General features: G+C 38.5%; 1 protein-coding gene across 5 annotated transcripts in view; it reads left to right on the forward strand.

Annotated features, from left to right (window-relative positions):
• LOC149321282 (receptor-type tyrosine-protein phosphatase gamma) overlaps positions 1-24,721 on the forward strand; it is a 742,038-nt gene that overhangs the window by 373,693 nt on the left and 343,624 nt on the right. For all 5 annotated transcript variants that reach the window (XM_089518763.1, XM_089518770.1, XM_089518749.1 and 2 more), the window contains exon 3: positions 13,507-13,686. In XM_089518763.1, the coding sequence (XP_089374889.1) occupies positions 13,507-13,686 (180 nt within the window). The remainder of the gene's footprint in view (positions 1-13,506; positions 13,687-24,721) is intronic.

The raw sequence follows: 24,721 nt of genomic DNA on the forward strand, positions 1-24,721 counted from the left end.
TGTGTTCCTCCAATAATTGTTCCAAATATCTAATAGGAGAGGATGTTTTTATATAGAGGAGGAGACCTCAGTGCACTGCCTTGTTCATTGGAGGAAGATAGAGATATAAATGTACAGTACTCATAATGAATAAAAGCATTAGACTGACTGTATTTTGAAAATAAACCCATAGATCAGCCTTCCTCCACTTTGGCATCTTCCTGAAGCCCAATGGGCATTGCAATTATCCATTGTCATCCACCAGCTTATCAGGATGATGAGGTGTTGGGGTTTGTAGTCCATCATATTTGGAGGGTGCTGGCTTGGGGAAGGCAGGCAAAGACAAACATTTTACTTTATGAATGGAACTCAAGCTTATACTTGAAGGGAATCATCTGACATCTCTTCCACACTGCAGAAATTAAGCAGTTTGACAACATATTTTACCTGTCTCCATCCTGTGGAATTCTTGTTGGAGAGGCGGGGTAGAAATAAATATTATTATTATTATTATTATTATTATTATTATTATTTTGTAGTGAGGTGAGCTGTTCAGCCTGGTTTGTCAGAAAGTTCTGGTGTCTCACCAAACTACAAATCCCAGACTTCTGTAGGATGAAGTCATGGCAGTTAAAGTGGTGCCAAATGGCATTTTCCCCTGCAGTGTCTATATGTCCTGAATTTCACTTTATTTTCCCATAGGGTGACTGAATGGGGCAGGGCATTGATTTTTCACCTATGGAGAGGAGGTGAAGAAGATGACCTGAAGCAATAAGTTTCACTAGGACAGCGTTGAAGGCGTCATTCTCTCAGCCTCTGTCCCACTGCATGCAAAATCTGGATAACAAGGGTGGCATGTCTGGAAGGGTCACCAAAAGGAATACAAAAGTAAAGGCAGCAAAATGCTTTTAAGTTCCCTGATATGCCACATAAATATTCATTTAATTATTACCTGCCACTCCCACGAGTCGTAATTGGAGCCTGTTATAAGCCTTCCCAAGTTATATCAGTGTGGAGCTGCTACCCTCCCTTTCCCTCCCCTAAAAACCAATCTCTTTCTGGCAAAGTTTGTTTGACTGGAAACAGGGCTGCATTCTTAACTACCTGCAGGTGAATTTTTCTATGCCAAGTAATGTGTCAGGAGCTAGTGGAGCATAGTAAGTTAATTACTTGTGTGCACAGTGAGAGGCAACAACAAACAGCAAGGCACCAGTGATAGGAAGAATGAGACTTCATTTCAGTCATCAGAGATTGTGTTGTTAATGAATCTACTCAGTCAGCTGGGAATTGGTGATGCAGATAAGGCCAGGTATGGCTATGTACCGATGAGCATCTCTGCCAAAACACTGCTGTTGTTTCCCTTTTAAAAAATAATATTTTTAAAGTTCCTTGATAATAACTGATTCTTCCTTCTTCTGGGGAGTTCAGATGCCTTTTAAAAAAATCTGATTTTTCAGTCGCTCGAAAATACAATGGCCATAAATCTTCTACAAGTTGAACATTTCCACAAGTGTTCCACAGCCACCCCATAAGTCTAATAGGGTTAACTAAGTAGCTGGCACACCCTAAAGACGGTATATAATAGCAGGTAGCACAGTCATTATGTTTCAGGGGCTGCATGCAAAAAGCTAGCTGACAAGGTTGTAAGTACCAGACCTGCCAGAGTCATTAATATTTTCTCAGCATAATGCATCCTTGCCAGCAAGAAGCTGCCAGGACTCTGTAGTGCCAACCTATGGTTCACCACAGCTGCACCGTGAATTGGGAGGGAGAGGAGGCCTTATGGTGTTCCAGATATCAGTGGGAAGCACTAGTTGCTGCCTGTCAAACTACCCCATCTGTGGAATGAGTATATTCTCTTCAAAGCCTTGGCCTTCAGCAGTTCCTTTGCAGATTTGTAAGTCTTGTCCTTTTTTCTTTGGATATCTCCAGAATTCTGTGTTTATTAAGAAAGAGTGGGTTTTCCCTGTGAGCCAGGAAACAGGCAGGAAACAGGCTTGGCTTTGTGACTGGGGGAGTTATTTCCTCCAGAACCCATCTGTGTGGACCATCAGTTTTGATGCATATATTTGTTGGAGCCATATATCTCAAATATGCCATTTGGGGATTTATCCATACAGGGTTTAGAAAATTATTTTTTAAAATTAATTTGTCCCCTGTTAATTGTCATAGTGGCTAAAAGGTACTTGGTTGTCATTGCTTGTAAACCATTGTGCTGTTCAGTATGATGTTCATTCCTTTTTTGTTATATCTCTTTGAGGGGGGGGGGTTAGGTTTGATAGGAGGATAGCATAAGACTTTTTAAAAAAATTATCAAAACTTTTTTTAAATGCTTGTTAAAGGTACATTCTAAAACCTATTACTCATTACACCAGTAAAATAATTCATCTGCTTTTATTACATTATGTTTGAATGTATCCCTTCGTTATCTACCTGTCACAGTGTATTACAAGGCCGTACATTTAATTTTAAGTTACTGCTTTCAGGTTGAGTCTTTCTGTTGGAATGCACACTGGCACTGAACTAGCTGGATGGTGTTCTCATTATAGTGCTTTAAAAGCATATAACAGAGTTTTAGTTGCTTCAAAACTGGTGAATAAGCATGTAGTCTTGAGAATGAGAACAGCACAGTACTTGGATTATCCCAGTTCAGGCATCTGTAACAACCTCCTGTTTCTAATGTGTCCTCCAAGGGTCATAGGCAGGTGTATATAGGGAAAGAACCTAAGACACTGACTGACCTACATTTGTATGGCAGTCATTATTTCATCCCTCCATTGGTTGGCTCCTTACTTGCCGTGCTATATATAGAATCCACTGTATCCACCACTGAAGAGGAGACTCTCAAACAAGCTAATTAAAAGAGGGAAGCAGGGGCTCTGGAACACTTTTTAATGTCAGCAGCAGGGCCCTGGATTGCAAAAACAGTAAAGAGGCTGCTTGGTGGGTACAGCACTTAGATTTACTACTGTGACCTTAAAGATTCCCTCTGTGTTTGACTTTGATTTGTCCTTCTGCTGAAGTGATGTTGGAAAACTTGGATTTGAGCCTTTCAGAATCCAGAGAGTATCTCACAGATGTTATCTGAAATTTTTTCAAAGCACTTTAAATAAATAAAGAGATGACTCTTAGTTGCTATCTAGTCTGGAAAACATTAGCTCTACTGAAAGTGAAATGTTTGTGTGTAGTGAGGGGGGAACAATGGGCATTTATCAGCTTTTAATAAAGTGAAACACGAGAGAAAAAAAAAGAGGGGCTCAGATAGATAACTGTCCAAGACTTTTTGGGCAGTGGCCTAAATGGATGGCCCATAGCTTAGGGCAAATTTAAGACTAAATTCCACAATCAGTACATAGCAGTGAACTTAGGGCTACTTCAGCAATGACTGCAGCGACTACACGGCCTGCTCCCAAAGCAGGCCACTGCTACACTCCCAAGCCAGCCGCTGGCAGTAGCAGATTATATCCACTCCTTTTTGGGCCAACTTTTCTCCAATTAGCACAACCTTCTGGCTGCTTTGGGGGCATGTGTCATGCCCCCCAAAGCAGCCAGAAGCCGCCTTATTTGGCCCATGCATTTTGGGCTTTAGTCTCATTGACCAATGTTGACAAACTTGTAAATAGTTTAAAACAGGAGCAAGGAATCTCTTCTGTCCCAGGAATCAAGTTTCATAGTAGTTCTTGAAGTTGGAGGAAGAACAAATTACAGTGGTGGATGGGGCCAAGGGTAAAAGGTGAAGCAAAAACACTAGCACCTTTTAGCTTAGACTTTATGGCCAGTAGACTTTATGACCAGTAGAGTTTATGGCCAATGTCTGAACCTTTTAGGATAAGGAAAAGTTCATGCAAACAATGGAATACTACCAAGTGATGATGATATGGGGAAAGGGACATGCTGGAGAACTGCAGCAAGGCACATTTGAGATCCTAGGGAGACTGGATTTGAATCTCAGGAGAGCCAGATTTACCTTCATGGGTCTGACATTTCCTATTCCTAATTTAAAACATCATGCAAGCTTTGTTTGGAGAGCTTTGTTGGTCCAGAATGTCCATATTTGGCTGAAACTTCAGATAGAATCATAGAGCTGGAAGGGTCCTCAGGACCCATCAAGAGCAGGATCTCCAACTAAAGTATCCCCAGCAGGTAGCAGTCTAGTCTCTGTTCAAAGACTCCCAGAGAAGGGGATCCCACAACCCCTCTAGACAGTTGGTTTCATTTTATAATGATGGCGGTGTTGAGATTTTGGTTCCATTTGCTTGCTTCTTCTAAGTACTTATCGTGGGCCTGACTGCTTACTTGATTAATTTTATTTTATTTTGATTTTGTTTTGATTTTACTTTGAGTTTTGATTGGTTTTTGCTGCTGATAAGGTGTAAGAATGGCGTTCCAAATTATATGGAAATTCTAAACATAAGGGTGACTGGATCTCATCCTTCCTCTGTCTAGCATTTACAAATAACATACAAAAGACATTGTATGTCTCCCCACCCACCCATTTCACAAAGATGTCTGAAAAGGAAGAGTGCCCACATGTGCTGCCCTTTCAGCAGGAATCTCACACTTTCCAAGTAGGATTTTAATCTTTATCAAATTAAGCTTCCCAACCTGGTGGATGGCTCACAGTAGAAAGATACGAGCAGAACTCTTGTACAACACATCTGGAGGACAACATGTTCTAGAAAACCTCCTGTAAATGCTCATTGGAACTTTTCCAAACTCTAAGCAGTCTTAACTTTTTAGCCATTACATTCAACTTGCCCAGCTGAACTTTGTTGGCATGGAAGCAGAGTTCATTTTTGCTGATAGATGTTGTTTATAAATGTCCCTCAAGCACTCAGCAGCATACACATGATGGGGCTATTAACACAGAATGTATCAGCCCTTCCCCTTGGGTAGTGACATGTAAGGTACTCAGACACAGTGGCTATTGCTAAATTTGTATTAATCTGAATGATACATAGGAATGATACTTAGGGAGCATGGCTGGTGCATACTTTATTCTCTGGGAGAATGGGTAGCCACTCAAATATGGATGTTATTACCAGATAACTGATAAAATCAGATAACACAGATTTAAGAAGCAAGCATACTGCTGCCTATTGGTACCTGCCTTGAATCACTTTATCAAGAGAAAGGTGTGAATGAATGAATGAATGAATGAATGAATGAATAAATAAATAAATAAATAAATAAATAAATAAATAAATAATACTGGGTCTAACACACATACACATTGCCCCAAAGAGAAAAGGTCAAGACTTTTCAGAGCATCAAATCTCTCCCACCTTCATCCAATCATAGGCTAGAGGTCAACAATATCACTTGCTCTCCACCACCATGAAAAGCCTAGGAGGGCATATCCATTGTTTAAAATTAAGCTAATAAAGGATTCCTTAGGTATTACTCTAGTCACATCTGCTGCAGACCTTAAAGGAATCCAAAAGAAACAACTGTGCTATTTAGCATCTTATTATTTGCTCCAGTTCATACTGCTTTCACATTAATGGTTGGAATATGGAAAGAATGCTAATGAAAGCCAGGCTTCGGGAGTATTAAGTGTCATTAAATAAGAGCTGGCAATAGCTTGTAAAACATCTTGGGAGCTATTATGTTACTGAATATCAGAGTAAGGGACAGTTGGATTGAATAATCTGTTGTCACATCAACGCTATTTAAAGGCCCCAAGATGGAGGAATAGCTTTTCCCTTAAACTCTGAGAACTATCTGCTTGTAGACAGGTCAATATTTAGCAAATGCTAATTACTCAGGTGTTGCTTGTAAACTGTCTCAGCAATAACAGCACTTTCTGTTTTCCTCTGCCTTTGTGATCTGAATAAAGACAAGATGGAGGTCTAGCCAAGGCAAAGGCAGCACTTCACATCCAACTGATAATTAACATCCTTGTTTTAAAATGGACATCCATGCTGTCTTAAATATAAGGTGCTGTCGTGTCTAATGATAATTGGGATTTTACTTTGAATTTAAATGTACATCTGTGCAAAAAAGTTATTGATAGAAGCTTTTCCTCTTATCGTTAACACCATATATATTCCTTCTGTTTTCTTTTCTTTTTCTTTTCTTTTTGGCTGTTTTATAATATAGTCAGGCAAACATCAGTCAGACTAATTGCTGTGGAACTTTCTTTCACAGAAAGCTAAGCTGGCTTTCTCTTTGTTCTTCTTCCATCAGCGGGCAAAGACTTTTCATTTATTTATTTAGGCAAGCTTTTGAGTGTCAGCTGGTTACTAAAGAAGCAACTTTTAATTTTGTCCTTTTTTCCCTGTGCTTTTTTCATTATTATTTTTAATGGTTTTAAATGAGTGCTGTCTTAAATAGGGTAATTTCCATAGTTGTTTTAAGCTGTTGCTGTTTAGCTATGTTTTGTTTCAATCTATGTTGTGAGCTGCCTTGGATTCACATATTTGGAGAAAAGAAGGATATTATATGAATAAATAAATAAAAACTAGCCAGAAACTAAATAGAACCTCTTTGTACAAAGGAGTTCTACGCATGGGCAATAACCACAGAATAAATGCAAGAGTTATCAAGATCAGCTGGAATTCTGTATCACAACCTAGGTTCAAAACACATGGCAGAAATAATCCACGATGACATCTCTATAACTGCCCTGGCTCGATGCTAAGGAATTCTGGAAACTGTAGTTTTCTGAGACATTTACTCTTCTTTGTCAGTGAGCTCTGGTGCCACAATAAACTACAATTCTCAGAATGCCCTAGCATTGAGCTAGGGCAGTTAAAGTGGTATCAAACTGCATTATTTCTGCAGTGTGTTTTGGACCCTTAAGTATAATTAACTAAGTAACTGGCCTGACCCCATCCCCCAAACCTGACAGAAATTCCCTTCACCTGCACTCCAGTTGACATCAGAATGGATCTCCTTCTCCCCATGTGCCAGGTGCCAAGTAAAGTAGGTGGACATGTCAAAATCATGACTAAGTAGCAATTGTGGATTCAAAACCGTTGCGGATGAGTAGATCTCAGTAACTGTTTTGTACTCATAATTCTTACTTAGGGTTTATCCACACTACAGAACAAAGTTTGATACCAATTTAACTGTCCTGGCCATGATGCTCTCCTGCAAAATCCTGGGATTTGCAGTTTGGTGAGGCAACAGAGCTCTCTGGCAAACCAGGCTGAATACTTCACTAAATTATACATCCTAAGATTCTGTAGAATAGTCATGACAGTTAAAGTGGTGTTAAAATACATTAATTCTGCAGAGTGGGCACACTGTTAGCCATAATTGTGACACTATTGCCACAATTGTAAATCACCACCAAATCTACCTTGTTGGGCATCAGCTCCGTTCTGCCAGCAATTGGAGCACTGGATGAATGACATTTCCCTCAGGTTTAGTGGGGGGAAGGGGCTCAGGCCAAGAGATGTTACTTTGTCAAGTACAATCAGACCTTCATACCCCCTCCCCCCGGCAGATACAAAAAAAGCAGAACATCAAGTCCCATTTTCATTGTGCTAATGGCAGCATTATGTACGTAGAGACACTAGTGCGGGTGTGTGCATGTGCTGCCATTTGGGACAAAGGGGTTTGCTGTCCTCAGATGCTCAGCTCTGTTGATAGTGAGGTCCCACTGTATATCCTCCTGGCCCCACGTAACTAAGTAGCTGATGGGATTCTAGCCACCATTTTGAGCAACTTCTGTTAGAAACACTGGGCTAAATCTAATTTGAAGTCAAAGGCTTGCATGGCCGGAATCCATAGTTTTTTATGGGGTTTTAAAAGTTGAAGTTGTCCAGGTATTTATGGATTTCTGTGGCTTCCCTGTGCATTCTGATCTGATAGTTGTTGGCATGGTCCAGAATTTCAGTATTGTCAAATAGCATTTTATGCTCCAGATGGTTTATAACGTGTTCTGCTACTGCTCATTTTTCTGACTGACCCCGTCTGCAGTGTCTTTTGTATTTCTTGATTTGTGCTTGGACGCTGCATTTGGTGGTCTCTATGTAGACATGTCTGCTGCTGCACAGTATGGCGTAGTCTCCTGCAGCTGTGAGAGACGTTGCAGACTGATATTGAAATCCATAAACACTTGGACAACTTTGACAGGAAAGAAGTAACCCTTAAAGTAAACAAAGTTTAGCTATCAGTCCTGAAAAACACCAAAATCAAGACCCAGCCCATCCAAATGAAAACCACCCAGGGTCAGGGGAATTTCCCAGCAGACAATGGATCATTAATTAAATAGGCACCTTGAGGCCTTGTCATTCAACAACAGATCAACACAGAGATTAACAGGTAAATCACTTTCTCTCAACCAAGGGGCACACAGTGTGTGTATACACACACACATATACACACACACACATCACTCCCATGGCAGCATTCTCTGCAGATGCTATCCATAGATGCTGGTGAAACATCGGGAACAAACTCTTCCAGAACATGGCCACATAGCCTGAAAACCCCACAAAAAACTAAATCTAATTGTTAGTCCTGGCAAGAGTAGACCAACTGACCATATGGGACTTGTTAAATCAGTATTTATAAGTCCCATTGATTCCGTAGGCCTGCTCTATTTGAGACTAACCATTGGATTTAGCCCATGTTGCTGGATTTGATGGACGTTAGTCAAATCTAGTCATTCAGATGTTATGTCTTATTCATTGTATGCACTACAAAAGCACATTTGCTTCTCAGGAAGTCCCTCTGCACTCTCATTTCATACTGAATTTTTCTTGTTTTAAGACCCTGCCTTCTTTATTAAGAGAAATGTGTGTGTGTGTGGGGGGGGGAAATGCAATTTGCAAGATGTCACTGTGGCAGACAAGCAAGAAATAAATTTTATGAAGTACCAGGTTTGTTCTGAGCATTTTCCAAAAATGCAGCAAATTATGAAAACTAGAGAATGGGAATTATTTTAGTCACACTAAGTTGCTACTGAAGTTCATATCTGATGCAATAACTTATTCTCCTATTCAGTAAGTTCTGCTTATTAATTTTATTGCCACTGCTGTGCAAGCATTGTTCAAGTATGTGCACAAAGCTCTGTAAAACCTAGACGCATGCTACATCTTTCAGCAGTTTATTATTAAACTTCTTGTGTTAAATCAAAATCCACTGTGTTTCCCTCTCTTGTTGCTTTTCCTTTTTTTGGGAGTCAGTTCTACAAAGTAACAATGTCCAAATCTGGGGCATTTTAACACTGGGGCAGAGAGAGGTCCAATATGCTCAGTGACAATTTTACTTACCCTTGTTTTTATCCTCCTCGTAACATTCAGATGTCTTTGCATTGATTGTAGGTTTATAGATTAAAGACAAGTTTTGTTCTTAGCTGCCCTTCCCATTATCTTGGGAACTCTATAACAATAACATAGAGACCAATATGACCTTTTTATTTCAGTTCAGTTGAAAAAGCATGACAGTGTAATTAACATGGAAAATAACACTGATGGATTTTGCAGTAAAACCTACTATTATCTGCATCTTTGTCCATCAAGATTTTTATAGCTATCTGGTTGTCTGCCTTTTCCTTTGAAGTAGACACATGTAAACTCTGTTCAAATGTTTGTCTGGTCACTACTCTAAGTGGATTTTGAGGATGTGGGAACATTTATAAGCTCTGCCGCCTACTGTCTCCACCCAACTAGCAGCATCCCAGAAATTCATGGATTCAGTGCAAAGGTCTCTTTAGTAATCTTTTTTTTACATTCAGCTGAGCACTGTTATAGAGCTTCCATCATCAGGACCTGGTCATGTCACGTTTCCTGATAATGTAAACAAATTCAATTGAATGTGATTACAGAGACCTCTTCAGATTTTCACATCAGTGTGCAACAGTCTACCACATTATGAGAGGACAAAAGTATAGATGCTTGGAGATGGGACTTCCATGAGCACTCATCCCCTCACCATTTAACTAGTTCTGCACATGAGGAAGAAGAGAGTAAGGCTACAGTATTCTTTCCAGCTTCTAGAATTTTGTCCATAACATCTGCTTATCAGAAGTATCGGCAGTGACACATCTGTGCCTCACTTTTAAGCCCATACACATAATCCCATAGTAAAATTTATGAATTATAATGATTTCTTTACAATGGCCTATGGTTAATTTAACAGCAGGCTTAATGTTGTCTAATGTGGTGACACTTTAGTGTTGTTGTTTTTAATGCCACTGGGTGGAACTACTCCAAATGTGGTAAAATGTAGGCATCAACAGAGATGTTGGCCTTGGGCATTTGCTATTTTTGTACTCATTGGTACAAATGGACAAGCATCATTGTCAATCCTGAAATTTTGCAAATGAGTATGAACATCTGAATTTTTAAATAGACAAAAATGGCATTGTCATTTCAATAAGTTTCTCCTAAATTGAGCTTGATTGTGCTGAGTATTTTTTGTGGCGTGACAGATCTGGCAGATAGGAGGCAAATTATCTCAGTGGCCCAGATGGAGTGTCTGTCATTTTATCAAGCAAAATGGTTGGAGAGACCATATTAGCAAAGTTATGTGAAGGAAAGCTGCCATTTTATTCCCTATTATGCCAGACTAGCAAATGGATGTACCAACTTTTGGCTTCTAAAAACAGCCTTAAGGCCTAGTAGTATACAGGCACACATTCATGAAGTAGCACTGCCAGATCAAAACTTCAAAAATGAGTGAAATTACAGGGACTGTGTCATCCTATGCCGTTGAGTCTGCAGGGTTATATGGAATTAGCAGTGACCTACATCTGCAACCATGCCATTTCTTGGCAGCCTATAGTTAGTGTTTTCATCTTGGTTCTACATACCAGTACAATAAATCTTTCTTATAGTACAAGAGAAATCCTGACCAGAAAATACTTGTTCCCCCATCCCCAGGATGTCCAGGAGGCCATTGCATGAAGGCCTAGTAAATATAGAATGTGCCGAGTTAAACAATGGGTTTGATCCAAATGGTAACTTTGTGATGCTATTCTGTATTACAGTGATCTGTACTGTTTGCCCCAAGGCCAGACTCTTCCTGGTTTGGCTGTGCACAATGTGTTTTGTAGTAATTGTTCTTTAACTGCAGTGGTTGGCATAAAATGATAGGGTCATTTTGCCAATGCTGTTGTTACAAGCAGCTGAGAATACAAGCAATTGACTTGTCCTGGTTTTACTTAGATCAGCATAAAAGTAGGATAAAGAATAGCCATCAGAGTACCACAGTATTCATAGCAAGGGTATTCATGCAAGTATGCAAGTAAATGAAGAGAAATAAATGCCATTTCTGGAACTCCTTTCACTGGCAAATATATGGTGTGCATTACAAAGCACTTGAAAAGCAAAGGTATCCAGTTACTAGGAAATGAAGAGCTCCTTTTGTGTTAAGAAATATTTGCAGAGAATCACTTTATAGAAAACTACAAAACTGGTAATGGGAAAGTTAATGAAAATGAAGAAAATTTAAGCGACTGGGTGTTAATACTACTTTTTAAATTTATATATTTAATCTATATGTTTTGCACAAAAAATGACTAGGGTACATTAAAAAAAACTTGAAAGTTTATATTTGCTTTAATTAGATCTAGATGGAATTCATTATTTTTAATGGCTTTTCATTAGTGAGGTGAAATCATTATTTGGAATATACAGTAGCAAATAAGACAACAAGCTATTTTTTCAGTTCTATTTAAAGACAGCTTAAGTATTAAAGAAGCTATTATTAAAACTACTATTAGAAGTTTTTGGGTGAAGGAAAAAAGGTGAATGTTTCAGTTGAAGGTCTAACCAAGGATTCTTCCTCCCCTCTCCTCTGGAAGGAAGTATTGCCCTCTACAAATAGGGAGTTTAGGAAAGCAGTCACAGTTGGCATGTAATACAAGAACTGCCATTTAGGTGAATTAAACTGGCTTTCCCTAATCTGGTGCACAGATGAGTTAGACTGCAACTTTCATCATTCTTAGCTCTTATGGCCAGACAGTCTAATACATCTGTAGACTACTTGCTTGGGGAAGGTCATATTAAATCAGTGGTTTAGAATTCTCTGACCATGGAGATAGAAATGTGGTTTTTGTCAGCATTGGCATGATAATTTATTATTATTATTATTATTATTATTATTATTATTATTATTATTTTGTGAACTGAGAAGTATCACATTTGGTGGCTAGTGAAATAAGACTATTAGGTAGCTTGCACTCATATGCTGTTGGATACGTTTATTGGCTGCTTCTAAAATCCATAGCGATGATGACTACGTTTTCATGCTAACTGGTCAGGTCATGAGATGGGGATGTAATTTTATTTTCATGGATTGCTATGTTAATATGTAAGTCTTTCCAAAGCTTCTTTCCTGTGTATGATATTTACAAAGTGGATCAAGACATTCCTATGATATTTTGCTGCAAGTGGCAACAGAAAATGCATTTTCTCTCTCTCTCTCTCTCTGATATGTACACACATAGTGTTTTACATAGAGAAGCTTACCAATATGGAAGAGGTGGGATATAAATAAATATTTTATTTATTATTGTTGTTATTATTATTATTATTATTATTAATTGATCTATTTCAATATAAGTAGGAAGACAGCATTCTCTCCATTATATCTGTGGGCAGCATTTTTTTTTATTGATGCCTGAGATAGTGACACCTTTGTTTTCTGGTGGTTCAGTGTACAACTTTGTTTCATTCACAAAATGTTTACAAATATCATATAAAATTACCTTCATAGTATGTTTATAATGTGTGTATAAAACGTACAGGTATTCTAAAATCCAAAAAAATAAAATCCAAAATCCAAAACACTTCTAATCCCAAGCATTTTGCATAAAGGAGACTCAACTTGTATAATGTAGAACGTCAATTGTACTTTATTGTAGGTAATAGGTAATCGATACCTGCAAGCTAGAAAGTGTGTTCTGTTTCCTTCACTAATGATCCAAGATTTTTTTTCCTTTTTCTGTTTTTAAACAAGACAATGGTCTTTGGAGCATGAGCCACTTAGCAAAAGAATTATTTTGAAATCTGCAGTGGAAGATCAGTTTCAATTAAAACTGCACTTGAATGTTCATGGGCAGAAAAAAATAATAGGTAATTGTAAACTTTGCATTAGTTGGCAGCAAATAAGAAGATTCTGCTACAGCTCTCCATCTTGATTTTAAATTTTATAGAATATTTATATAAATCATTTTTACTGTTATATACTTGCTCCTCACAAGTATTTAAAATAAAAATAGAATCCCATTTTTAAAAATGTTTGTCTCATAAAATTTATTACTCCAGATTTGTAATTAATTGGCTTTGGTGCTTGAATCCGTCAATAGGCATGTGTTTAAACTAACATTCTAATGTCATTACCCATATGGAATTTGTGTTAGAAAATGTCATAGCAAACTGTATTTAGAAATGAACACTATATATAAATGCAAAGAAAATTAATTGCAGAGGTACCGTTTTATAAATATAATGGTGTTTGCCAAGTTTGGGGTGTGGGTCTGCTCTTTTAAGTGGCTCTTCATAACTCAGCTCTGTCTGCTTATTGGTTGAACCATCATTACATCGACTGTTTTTATCCTTCGAACAGGTGCATATGGTCCTGAGCACTGGGTTACTTCAAACGTGGACTGTGGAAGAACTCACCAGTCTCCAATAGATATCATAGATCATCAAACACATGTTGGAGACGAATATCAAGAAATACACCTGGTTGGTTTTGATAATGAATCTTCAAACAAGACTTGGATGAAAAATACAGGAAAAACTGGTAAGGAGGGCATTGATTTTTTTTGATAGCCATTGTTATAATTGAGTCCTTATTCATGGTTAATTTTAGCCCTAGTCAAGCATTCATTCATTTGGCTGGGAACAGTAGGGTGCAAGTCTGAACCACCTGGCTTGCTCCCACCATTATGGTTCCAGTAGCCCATCCATCATAGGATTTTCAGATTATAAGGTTTCAGGAGTGGTTTACCATTGTCTTCCAGTTGTGAATGTGGGAAAGTGAAGAAAGCTGCTAGGAAGAAAAATCAACTCATTTGAAATGAGATGCTAGAGAAGAGTTCTAAGGAGCAAATCAAACCGACAATCTCCCTCGAAGCCAAGATGACAAACTGAGACTATCACACTTTGGGCATATGTTGAGAAGAAATGACTCACTAGGAAACATAATAAAGACAATAATGCTTGGTAGAAGGCAGTAGGAAAAATGCATTCCAGATGAATAGGCTCAATCACGGAAGCCACAGCCCTGAATCTGCAACACCTGAGCAGGCTGTTAATGATAGCATGAATTGGAGTTCATAGGGTCTCCATATTTGGAAGTTGACTTTGTTGATGTTCGGGTGGTTTTTTTGTTTTTTTGTTTTTGTTTTTTGTAAAATAGTTTGAAAAAAACAAAAACAAGGGAACTATGGCTTGAAAAGTACCTGACCATGCTTCTTTAACATTAATTGTTTTTGTTCCCCTATAGTTATGCAGCTATTTAAAATGCTCTCAGAAAGATTACCTTAATATCATACTCAGATCTTTTAAAAGTCTTAAACAAAATGAAACATTTTTATATAAAATCCTCTACATGACATTTCTCTCTTAAAAACCTAAAATAATCACAGAACCCCTTTTATTTTTAACATAATTCTACTAACATCTTCCATTCTTCCTTAAAATGATCCATAGTTTTTTCAGGTATCAACACAGTCAACTTATACATTATAAGTGGAAGTTGACTAGGCAGCAGCTCAAACAAAAACAAAGCCCATCCATGGACTGGGTTGGAATGTCTGTAGAGCTCTCATTCCATTTATTAATCATGTGAGTGAATCATAAATGTCTGAAATTAATAGGTTCTTGTTGTTAAATGCCTTCAAGTCAAATCCAACTTACAATGGCCCTACGAGGAACCAATCATGGGGTTTTATTGGCAAGATTTGGTGAGGGGGAGTGTCTTTGCCTTCCTCTGAGTCTGAGAGAGTATCACTTGCCCACAGTTACCCAGTGAGCTTTCATGTCTGAGCAGGGATTTGAATCCTGGTTTCCATAGCCATACACCACAATGGCTCTCTTAAGGTCTTAAAAATCTCTAGTCTTGATATATTGTCATGTGATAAAAAGATAATTCACTGTAAAAGTGCTAATATGGTGGAAAGATAACTTTAAGTAGTGTTTAAAACAATAAAAGTGATGAGTAAATAAATTATCCAATTTATCCAATAAAAGTGATGATACAAAGTGCAACATCCTCATTGAATGATCCTTCTGCTATTCCCACTTAACAGCCAAAAGCCTGTCTAAAACAAAAAGGCTGGGGTCTGCTATCAGAAATAGAGCAGGCAGAGTGGGGTTCAGCCAGTCTTCTGGGGGAAGGAATTATTCAGCCAGGGAGCAGCCACTGAGAAGACCCTCTCCATGTTCTCACCAAACATAAATGTTGTGAAGCAAAATATCCTCCAGACAGCTGGAGTTGCTCTTAGAATACAAACATTCACCATTCCTGTAGTATCATCTTGATCTTCTTTTTTAAACAGAATGTGGATGTTTTTTTTCTGTTTAGTCTGTATTTTAATTGCTACATCTAAAATGAAATAAAGATTGATTTCCATCTTCATGAATACTACAAGAATCTGTTGTGTGTGTATGGGAATACCCAAACCCATAGTTATACAATATACATTACAGTTCTGTACAGTCTACTCAGACTTGAGACCCAGAGGGTTTCAGTGCGGTTTATGCCAAGGTAATTAGGTATGGAATAAAACACTTACCTGGAAGAGATAAATAGACAGACAGGCAGACAGACATTGCACTCAATTATATATATTTCTGAGGAGACAGCAATAGGATTTGTTCTGTAAACCCTGATAAAGGAAGTATATCTTCCATGGTCCAAGATTTAGTTGGATTGCTTCAAAATGCTGAGGACTAACCTAGAGCAGGTTTCAGGTGATGCAATGGAAACTGAAACAAAGAAAAGTCTTATTCTGCTGGTATTCAGCTGCTTCCATGATGTTGGCTTAAGGCCATTGTACGTGCTGGGTTCTATTGAAATGATGATGATATGCTGTGGAGGTCATTAAATCAACCTTTCATTTCATTCCACTGAATGGATTAGTGCTAAATTTAATCATAAAAAGAGAAAAGATTGAAAGTAATTTTAAAAGAGTCATTTGTGGTGTAGTGGCATGAATGTTGGAAACCAGGGTCTGAATCCAGATTCAGGCATGGAAACCTACTGGGTGATCTTGGGCAAATCACACTCCCTTAACCCCAGAGGGAGGAAATGGCAAACCTCCTTTAAATAAATCTTGCAAGAAAATCCTAGAATAGCTTGAAGTCACATAACAAAAATATTTTTACAATACATTTCAGTTTTTCACAATACATATATCTTCTTACGTAAGAAAAGAAGACCAATGGAATGAGTTTAACCTAGAAATAAAGTTGTGGATAGGGATAACATTGGGGCTTATGCCTGATTTTTTGAAAAAACAAATAACCAAAATAAATTGGAAAATCTGGTCACCAGTGCCAAGGATTCAAGTGAGGTAAATTAAAAAGTGACAGGTTGGATGCTGAAAAGTTGTGGTCCAAGGTTTCCCAATCCATAATAATTTTTCACTTCATTTAGTGGCTTTATTACTAATTCAAAGATCTAAAAATGTGGAAGGTTTTGAAGTTTTCATACATCTTCATCCAGGAAGATATTACCAAAAGCTTGTTGTGGTGGTAAAGAAATATGAGTGTTGGACTTATAAAAATATTACACAAATATTAACTTTTTTAAAAAGCCACCATGACTAACTTTGACTTTGTTGTGATCTTTTCATAAACTGCATTAGAACAAATATCTAGAAATATCTTGAGGTAGTCATTCTTAGCCAAAGCAAGAGAAAGCATATTCCGCACCCAATTTCCAGTAACATTTAGTGTTTGTGTGTTTTGCTTTGTTTTGCAACTTAAAAAAAAGCAGAAACCCTTATATGTGTTTCTACAAACAGTGGTATGTGGGAAGACATATTTATTCTGCATTTTTGTTGCAAAAAAGTTAAAATAAAATAAACTATACAAACAAAAACAATTCTCCAGGAACATATGTAGGGTACACAGTGACAAAAAAGGCTAAGCGTGACATCCCTAGGGTAAAGCTAATGATAACTACTGGGTCAGATGTTAACGAAGCTGAGTCTGGGCTTTAGTTCCCATTTTACAGGAGTTATCTGACGTGCTAAAATCTGTCCCAAAATAAATCCAGTACCTTGGATAGCTCCTCTGACATTTATAGTACTGCTCAGAGCAGATATTAGGTTCGCTGAAATGGGAGCCACCAACTGACAATGAGTAAAACATGCACTGCTGTAATCTTCAGCATTCCAATTGATAAATAGAATAAAATAATTCTGTTCTTTAACACTTTGTACTCCTTTTGGAACATGGAGGCAGATTCTGTGAATCTTTTCTTGCCATAAATTTCAGTCCTGTCCATGCGAATGCTATAGACCTCGTTGAACCCAAATCTTATGTGGTAATATTTTAATAGGTAAGTATGCTATCCACTCATATGAAGGTGGGAAGGCAAAGAAAAGATTTAGTTTTGCCACGTGAGGCTTTGTGAAGTCCCAAAAGATCAAAAGGAATGGAAATGCTGCTATTAAGAAAGCACTCATTTTTACTGAGTGCTTTAGAAATGCAGAACTGTGATTAACATGAGAGATTATATGTTTTTCATAGTCCATAAGCAATATGGAATTAGGACCATGACTTCTTATAGATCCACGGTAGATGCTAGACATTGCTAGCATGTTTAATGCCAGACACATAGTGGTCAGTAGCATCACTGGAGGGGCGGGGGGGGGGGGCGCAGACCGCACTAGATGACACCATCTCTCCACCTAGCACCATGGCATGGAGGGAGAGAGCCCGGTACTTCACGTCCATGCCCCGTGTGGCTTTATTCTGAAGTTAAGCTGCATGGGGCAGGGAGCGGCCCTTTTGGCTCTGCCCCAAAGCCCCATCTGCAGTACCAGGTGACACCCTGGTGTGAGACGTCGCTTATAGTGGTGTGGTGTATTCATCTAGAGCTTTCACTGCAGCAGTAGCATGAGATCACTTCTTGCTTTTCTTTGTCACACTATCATGAGCACTTTTTGTCCTGCCATCACTAACTATCTACATTACAACCCAACACTTAATATGTTTACTTGGAAAGTAAGCTGCACTAATTTCAAGATGACTGTAGATTGGGTCCTTGAACAGATTAAGCCTGAACACTCCCTGGAAGCCAAGATGATGAAACTGAAGCTGTCGTATTTTTGCTACATCATGAGTAGGTACAACTCACTAGAAAAGACAATAATGCTAGGGAAGGTACATGCCAGATGGATAGACTCAACCAGGGAGGCCATGGGCCTAAATCTGCAGGAACCTAAGCAGAGCAGAGGAGGACAGAGGGTCTTGCAGATTGCATCCACAGGGTTGCCGTGAGTTGGGGCCAGCTCAAGGGCAGTTAACAACAGCAGCAGCAGCAGCAGCAGCAGCAGCAGCAGCATAATGATTGATGGTTGCAGCTTTCAGCAGTTCCTAATGTTCTAGCAATTTGTATTTTAGATGAGGAAAAAAAGACAAAACACTATTTTTGACATTGTTCTCGAAATTAGTTTGTGTTTTCACTCAGTTATTTTAGTTTGCATATTCCTAGCCTGTTTTAAATCTTCTTTTCTTACTTAGCTGGTAGGAGGTTGATGGGAAACCTTCTAATTGGTTCTGGAGGTAGCAGAGGTGGCTGTAGCATATCCACCATCCTTGGTTGTCTCCAGGGTTCTCAGTAGCCCAGCAGTGCCATGCCCTCACTTACTTATGTTTCCAGTCTTGCACCTGGAGTGTATTTCAAGGTAGTCCAGTAAATCATATTATCATAGTATACCTTCACTATAAGCAGCCATGTCTTCAATATTTTTTTAATTTTGGAATTCCGTTATAGCTTTTTTTAAAAAGAGTTTTGAAATGAGCATACTGGACCCTTTTCACTGTTGCAAGTTTCACTGAATTTCTCACAGATGATAAAAACCCGTTAAAATTCAGTGATGGTGTGGTGGCCAGTACCAGCTCAAATTGACATTCTTTTGGAAAGTAGAGTTTTAAATTCAAGCTCTGTCTGGATGCCTACAGGGCAACACATTATGTTGTAAATAATGTTATTTGATCAACATTTTCTATCAAGTTAAACACTACAGAGTTGGGTAAGAATGAGAATTTAAAGAAAAAACTTATATACTGTTGTAGTAACTCTTAACATTCCATACTTATGCAGGATAAGTACTGGTGGGGTGTTTTTCAAAAATATTCAGATCAGAATTACGTAAGATTTGGCCAATACATGGTGATTTCTAGCCCCACAATACTATTCATTTAGACAATTTAATTCAGTATGGTTTAGTTTAGTTTAAGACAGTGGTTCCCAACCTGTGGGTCGCGACCCCTTTGTGGCGAACTGAAGGCGCATCTATCACAAGCGTTTCTTGGCAAGATTTGTTCAGAAGGGGTTTGCCTGCATTTAAGGCTTTTTTTTTTTTAAGGAAAGCACTTATAAAATCTTGGCAAGTATTGGGATTTTACTATTTCAAATTCAGGTCTTACTAAAGAGAAATATTGTAAGAAAAGAACGTCTTCAGTATTTTGTCCGTGTTGCTGTGTACGATTTAGAAATGTTTTCTGTCTTTTTCATTTTTCACTTTTAGTAAATTTTAAATTGAACTATGATGGGGAGATTCAACTATCACAGTTTTGTGTACATTACTTCATGTCATAGGTACTTCAGCAATATTTCAGGGCCATAAAACTATTTGGGTTGATATTACTAAATAAAAAGAGCAATCTATGTTTTTGTCTATGTGCATATGCATGTGTACTAACTGTTCTTCTCTCTCTCTCTCTCTCTCTCTCTGTGTGTGTGTGTGTGTGTGTGTGTGTGTGTGTGTGTGTGTGTGTGAGAGAGAGAGAGAGAGAGAGAGAGAGATCTTACCCAGCCTTATAAGAGACACTATAAAATGAACAATTAGATGAACATTTCAGATTGTACATCCTCCTAATTATCCTTTTAATTATTAATCTAAAACAAGTAAAATGACCCCTGACAGAGTCATAAATGATTTAGAGGTCATCAAATATTTATACAATGCAGCTGAATCCCACTGTGCATTGAAAGAGACTCACAAGAGCCTCCTTTCTTGTCAGACTGTCCATAAAGTATGGACATATTTTTAAAAAGCCTCAAATCCCATCGCTGTCTCAGAGTCCATCATGCTCGCACAAGTAGTCTTTCTTCTTCCAATTGTTTTTTTTTAAATCTAATACAGACAACTGGAGGTGGAGCAGGCATCCTGATTTAATTGTGACCCCCCCACACACACACTCTACCTCCATGCCACTGTCATGAAGAATTTCATTTAGAATTCAATTTGTTTCATGCCATTGCATATAAGGTGGTTGGTCTTCAATTTTTTGTTCCCACCAAACAAGCCTTGGAGAGTGGCGTGTCAGAGAGAAGGGCCTCTCCAGAAGATCTCTAGTGGGCACATAAAGGAAGATATAGTCCTTCAAAAAACCTGGCCTTAAGCTGTATAGGGCTTTATAGATCATCACCAGTACTTAGAAGAGTGCCTGGAAATGGACCAGCAGCCAGTGGAGCTGTTGCAGCAAGGGAGTTGCATGCTCCTTATAGCCAGCTCCAGTTAGCAACCTGGCTGCAGCTCTTTGATCGAATTGAAGTTTCTGAGCACTTTTCAAAGGCATCCCCACATAGATTCTTACAGATGCACCAAGTTAACTTTCTTGATATCTTATACAGTATTGTGCCCACCCCCATCCAAAAATACTTCCTGTCTAATGAACCTACCAGCTGAACCAAAAAACTGAGTATAATCATAACATGTGAATGGGAACATCTTAAGTGTCAATCCCAACTACAGTAGCGTAGTTGAATTAGTGGGAACTTGTAAAGTCAACACTTAACATATATTTAATTGGTTAAATGGGACAACTCCAGTTGGAATTAGCAATTGGGTTTCGACTATTGATTTCAGTGGTGGATGAGCAAATGGATAAATTTCAATCAAATGATGTCTGTCTTTTTGTATTTTTCATTTTCATAGACTATCTTCAAAATCAACTGGTAGAGTGAGTGTGTTAACCCATAATTGCTATATATGAAAGTTTTGTGAGGTTATTTTCTTTGTAAAGCACTTGCCAAAGCATGCTCTCATCGATTTTTTTGATTACACAGCTGGAAAATTCAAATGTATGAGATCTCTTTGAATTAAGAGTGGCAGAGTTTCATGCAAAGTGCCCTTTGATATTGTCACACGAGCTTTGGTGTTTTATCTCTGCAGCTAGCTGCTGTTAATGAAAATTGACTTGCTCACTGGAGAGATAAAATCATGTGAAAATCATGTCTGCAAATGGATGAAATAGATTCATTTCACATTATGAGCAATGCCGTTTGAGTTCCACAGCAGACATGTTCTTACCAATGCACCTGCTTCCTTAATTTGCTGTTGGTTGTTGTTGTTTGTTTATTCTTGCTAACAGACCTGCTACTCTTTACAACAATTGGGGGACTAACTATACAAGTCCTAACCCCAACTGACTTGTTTGGCATGCCTGTCAATTGTGAATCTGTGCATCTGTTTGCAGATGGGAGATAATCTAAAGTGTGGGCTTCCTTCACATATATTGTCTGGCAATACTCTTTTATATGTTCTGTATTCTCCACTTTTTGAAACCATACAGTAGATCAGCTGAAGCTAAGGGCTGCTGCTCTGTGTCCAGTTTCCTGGGATTATGTCCTTTTGAACACAGTGTGGCAGTGACAAACAGTAGCTTCCATGTCAAGCATATGATCAGTCCTCTCTGGGTGTTACTCCTGAATTTAAAGGAGCTATCCAAGATCCTGGGTGTTCTTTGGAGATAGGGTTCAACACTTTGAACAGTACTTCTGAAATCTGGAATAAAACTCAAAACAGCTTTACCATACCCTTGACATTTGAGATGCTTCTTCATTTGGGTTTATTTTGAGGCATGCTGTCACCTGCAGTATTGAGTCTCCTAGCCTTAAGACAGCTTGCCCCCGATTCCCACAGAAACTTGAAGGTTTCCTAAAATTCAGCTGTCATATTTTGGCCAAGTCATTAGAAGGCATAACTCAGAGAAAACAATCATGTAAGGAAATGTGTAGGGAAGTAGAAAGAGAGAAAGGTCGCATGCCAGATACAGTAGATCGACTCTATCGAGGGGGGCATGGGTATGAGTTTACCGGACCTAAGCAGAACAGTGGAGATTAGAGAGTCTTGGAGATGTCTCATCCATGGGGTTATTATAAGCTGAGATCAACTCAAGGGCAGTTAACAACAATAAAGAATGCCCCCCTTCAGGATTGTGGGCAGCCATACTTTCCCCTGGGATACACTATTCCATTACTTGCCTCCCTCAATTTTCCATTTATTTCTGAACAGCTCTTCAGCTTTCTGTACATGTTTACCATGTTCAGTCCTCTTTGGGCTATTTTGTCCCTCTTTCAGATTATTTTTGTCTACCAAAGATTTTATTTGGTAAGATGTACAGATATTGAGGATCCTATGACCTTGCTGATATCCCTCTTGGGCATATGGCTAGTGCAATTTTTTCTGTATTTTGATCAAATAGAAGGTATAATTTTGCTTGGGGCCAATGACATTTATGCCAAGTAAAAGTGTCTATCATTTACCTTTGAACAATATAAAAATACAGTTTCTAGTAGTTTTAAGTGTTTCATAAATAATAATAAACATTTTAGTGGGAAATTCATTACAAACATTACAAATATTGTAGCATAGATTCTCCACAGATATGAAATGCCAAATAACAGAACATCCTTTTTATACCATTTTATGACATCACTTTGAACATTACCAATGACTGTGTAAAATGGAAGATAAAGATGCTTTGTGATTTAAAACATATTACAGAAAAGTGACAAAAGATTACATTTTCAAGCTGAAGAAAGATAATGTGTTGAGATTCTTTAGGATCAGTCTTGAGATCCATTTTATGTGACACCTTCATTCGAAACTTTGTCAATAAGCACTCATGTGTCATAGATCTGCAAGTAGCATCAAGCAGGGACATTTATCAATAGAAATGAGTATCTGACAATTATGTGGGTGGAACAGAACCCATTGGAGAAGCATAAAATGTACTTAAGTGAACAGCATAGAATATAAAATGATGCACCTGGAGTAATACTGTTTTGTTCCTGCTAGGGACTCATTGTATGCAATGAGAAAAGAAGGAAGATGGCATAATAATTTTCAAGATACCAAAAGAGCTGCCACAATGATGTAGCCATTAAAAAGACAGCTAAAGTTTTGGGAAGTTTTGAATGTGGTTAAGAGGCTTTTGACAGAAATAACGAATTTTTCCCTTTCCTGTATGTACAACAGTCTGTTATGTTCTCATTTGGGCAGAGCTAAGAAAGTGGTTTTTAAAGACTAAGGTTACTCTTATAGTTCTTGGGTCCAAAAGTAATTCTAGTGCTTTAAAAATATGTAATTCTTTTACTTGTGTCAAATGGCAACTGAAATACTTTTAGTCAATGTTTGAAAGTAATGAGTTGCACCATAACACTATAGTGTAACCAGTTATTCATAATGAATCTCTTCAATGGTAATGACCACCAAATGCAACTCCTCCTTTATGTTGGATAAAACCTAAGGAAATTTCCATTCCCCACAGTAAGAATGGAGGTTTCTCCTATTAATCGGGAGAAGAGAAGGTGATATGATAGCCCTGTTTAAATATTTGAAGGGATGTCATATTGAGGAGGGAACAAGCTTGTTTTCTGCTGCTCCAGAGACTAGGACCCAGAGCAATGGCTGCAAGCTCCAGGAAAAGAGATTCCACCTCAACATTAGGAGGAACTTCCTGACAGTAAGGGCTGTTTGACAGTCCAACAAACTCCCTTGGAGTGTGGTGGAGTCTCCTTCTTTGGAGGTCTTTAAACAGGCTGGATGGCCATCTGTCAGGGATGCTTTGATTGAGAATCCCTGCATGGCAGAATGGGGTTGGGCTGGATGGCCCTTGTGGTCTCTTCCAACTCTACGATTCTATGATTCTATGAACCTTTGCAGGGTGTTGTGATGGCCACCTTTCCAACTGGGTCCATTTTTCTTCTTTCTGGAAATCCTGCAGGTTCTTGATTGGCACTAGGAAGCCTCCTGGAAGTGCTACAAGTAGGATTTCTTGCAGCACAGTGCCTTGTAGCTTCTCCATGCTGGCAGAAAAATGGGACAATAAATACATACATACATAGGAAGGGTCCTGTAGTGGTAAAGATTTGTGCAACCCACATTGATTGGACTTTTGTTTAATAAAAATAACAAAGCCGTCCTTTGGAGGGTATGAGGGGTCTGACAGGCTGCAGGTGACACAAGTAACACTAGCATAAATTGTCAGGGATGATGGGAGTTGTAGCTCTTCACCTCTGGCTCGAACTCACCATCTTGTTACGCACCGGCGCTGACCAGTTTTGGCCAGTGGTTAAAGCTTTGCTCTAAAGCAGCAGAGTTACAGAGAATAGGCTGAAGACCCTGACAAACTCTCCAAGCCTTCTCACTCTTGCTTCCACAGAAGTCTTCCCACTTCTTCAGGATCCAGCTGGCTCTTGTATCTTCACCCAAGACACCAGACAACTCAGTAGTCTTATATAAAAGATCTACTTTATTCTACTATATACAGCTCCAAAACTATCCAACACAACTCCAATACAACACTAC

Source organism: Sceloporus occidentalis, unplaced genomic scaffold (genome assembly GCF_023333645.1).
Source record: "Sceloporus occidentalis isolate IW3139 unplaced genomic scaffold, rSceOcc1.0.p SCAF_1, whole genome shotgun sequence".
In the NCBI taxonomy this organism is placed as follows: Eukaryota; Metazoa; Chordata; class Lepidosauria; order Squamata; family Phrynosomatidae; genus Sceloporus; species Sceloporus occidentalis.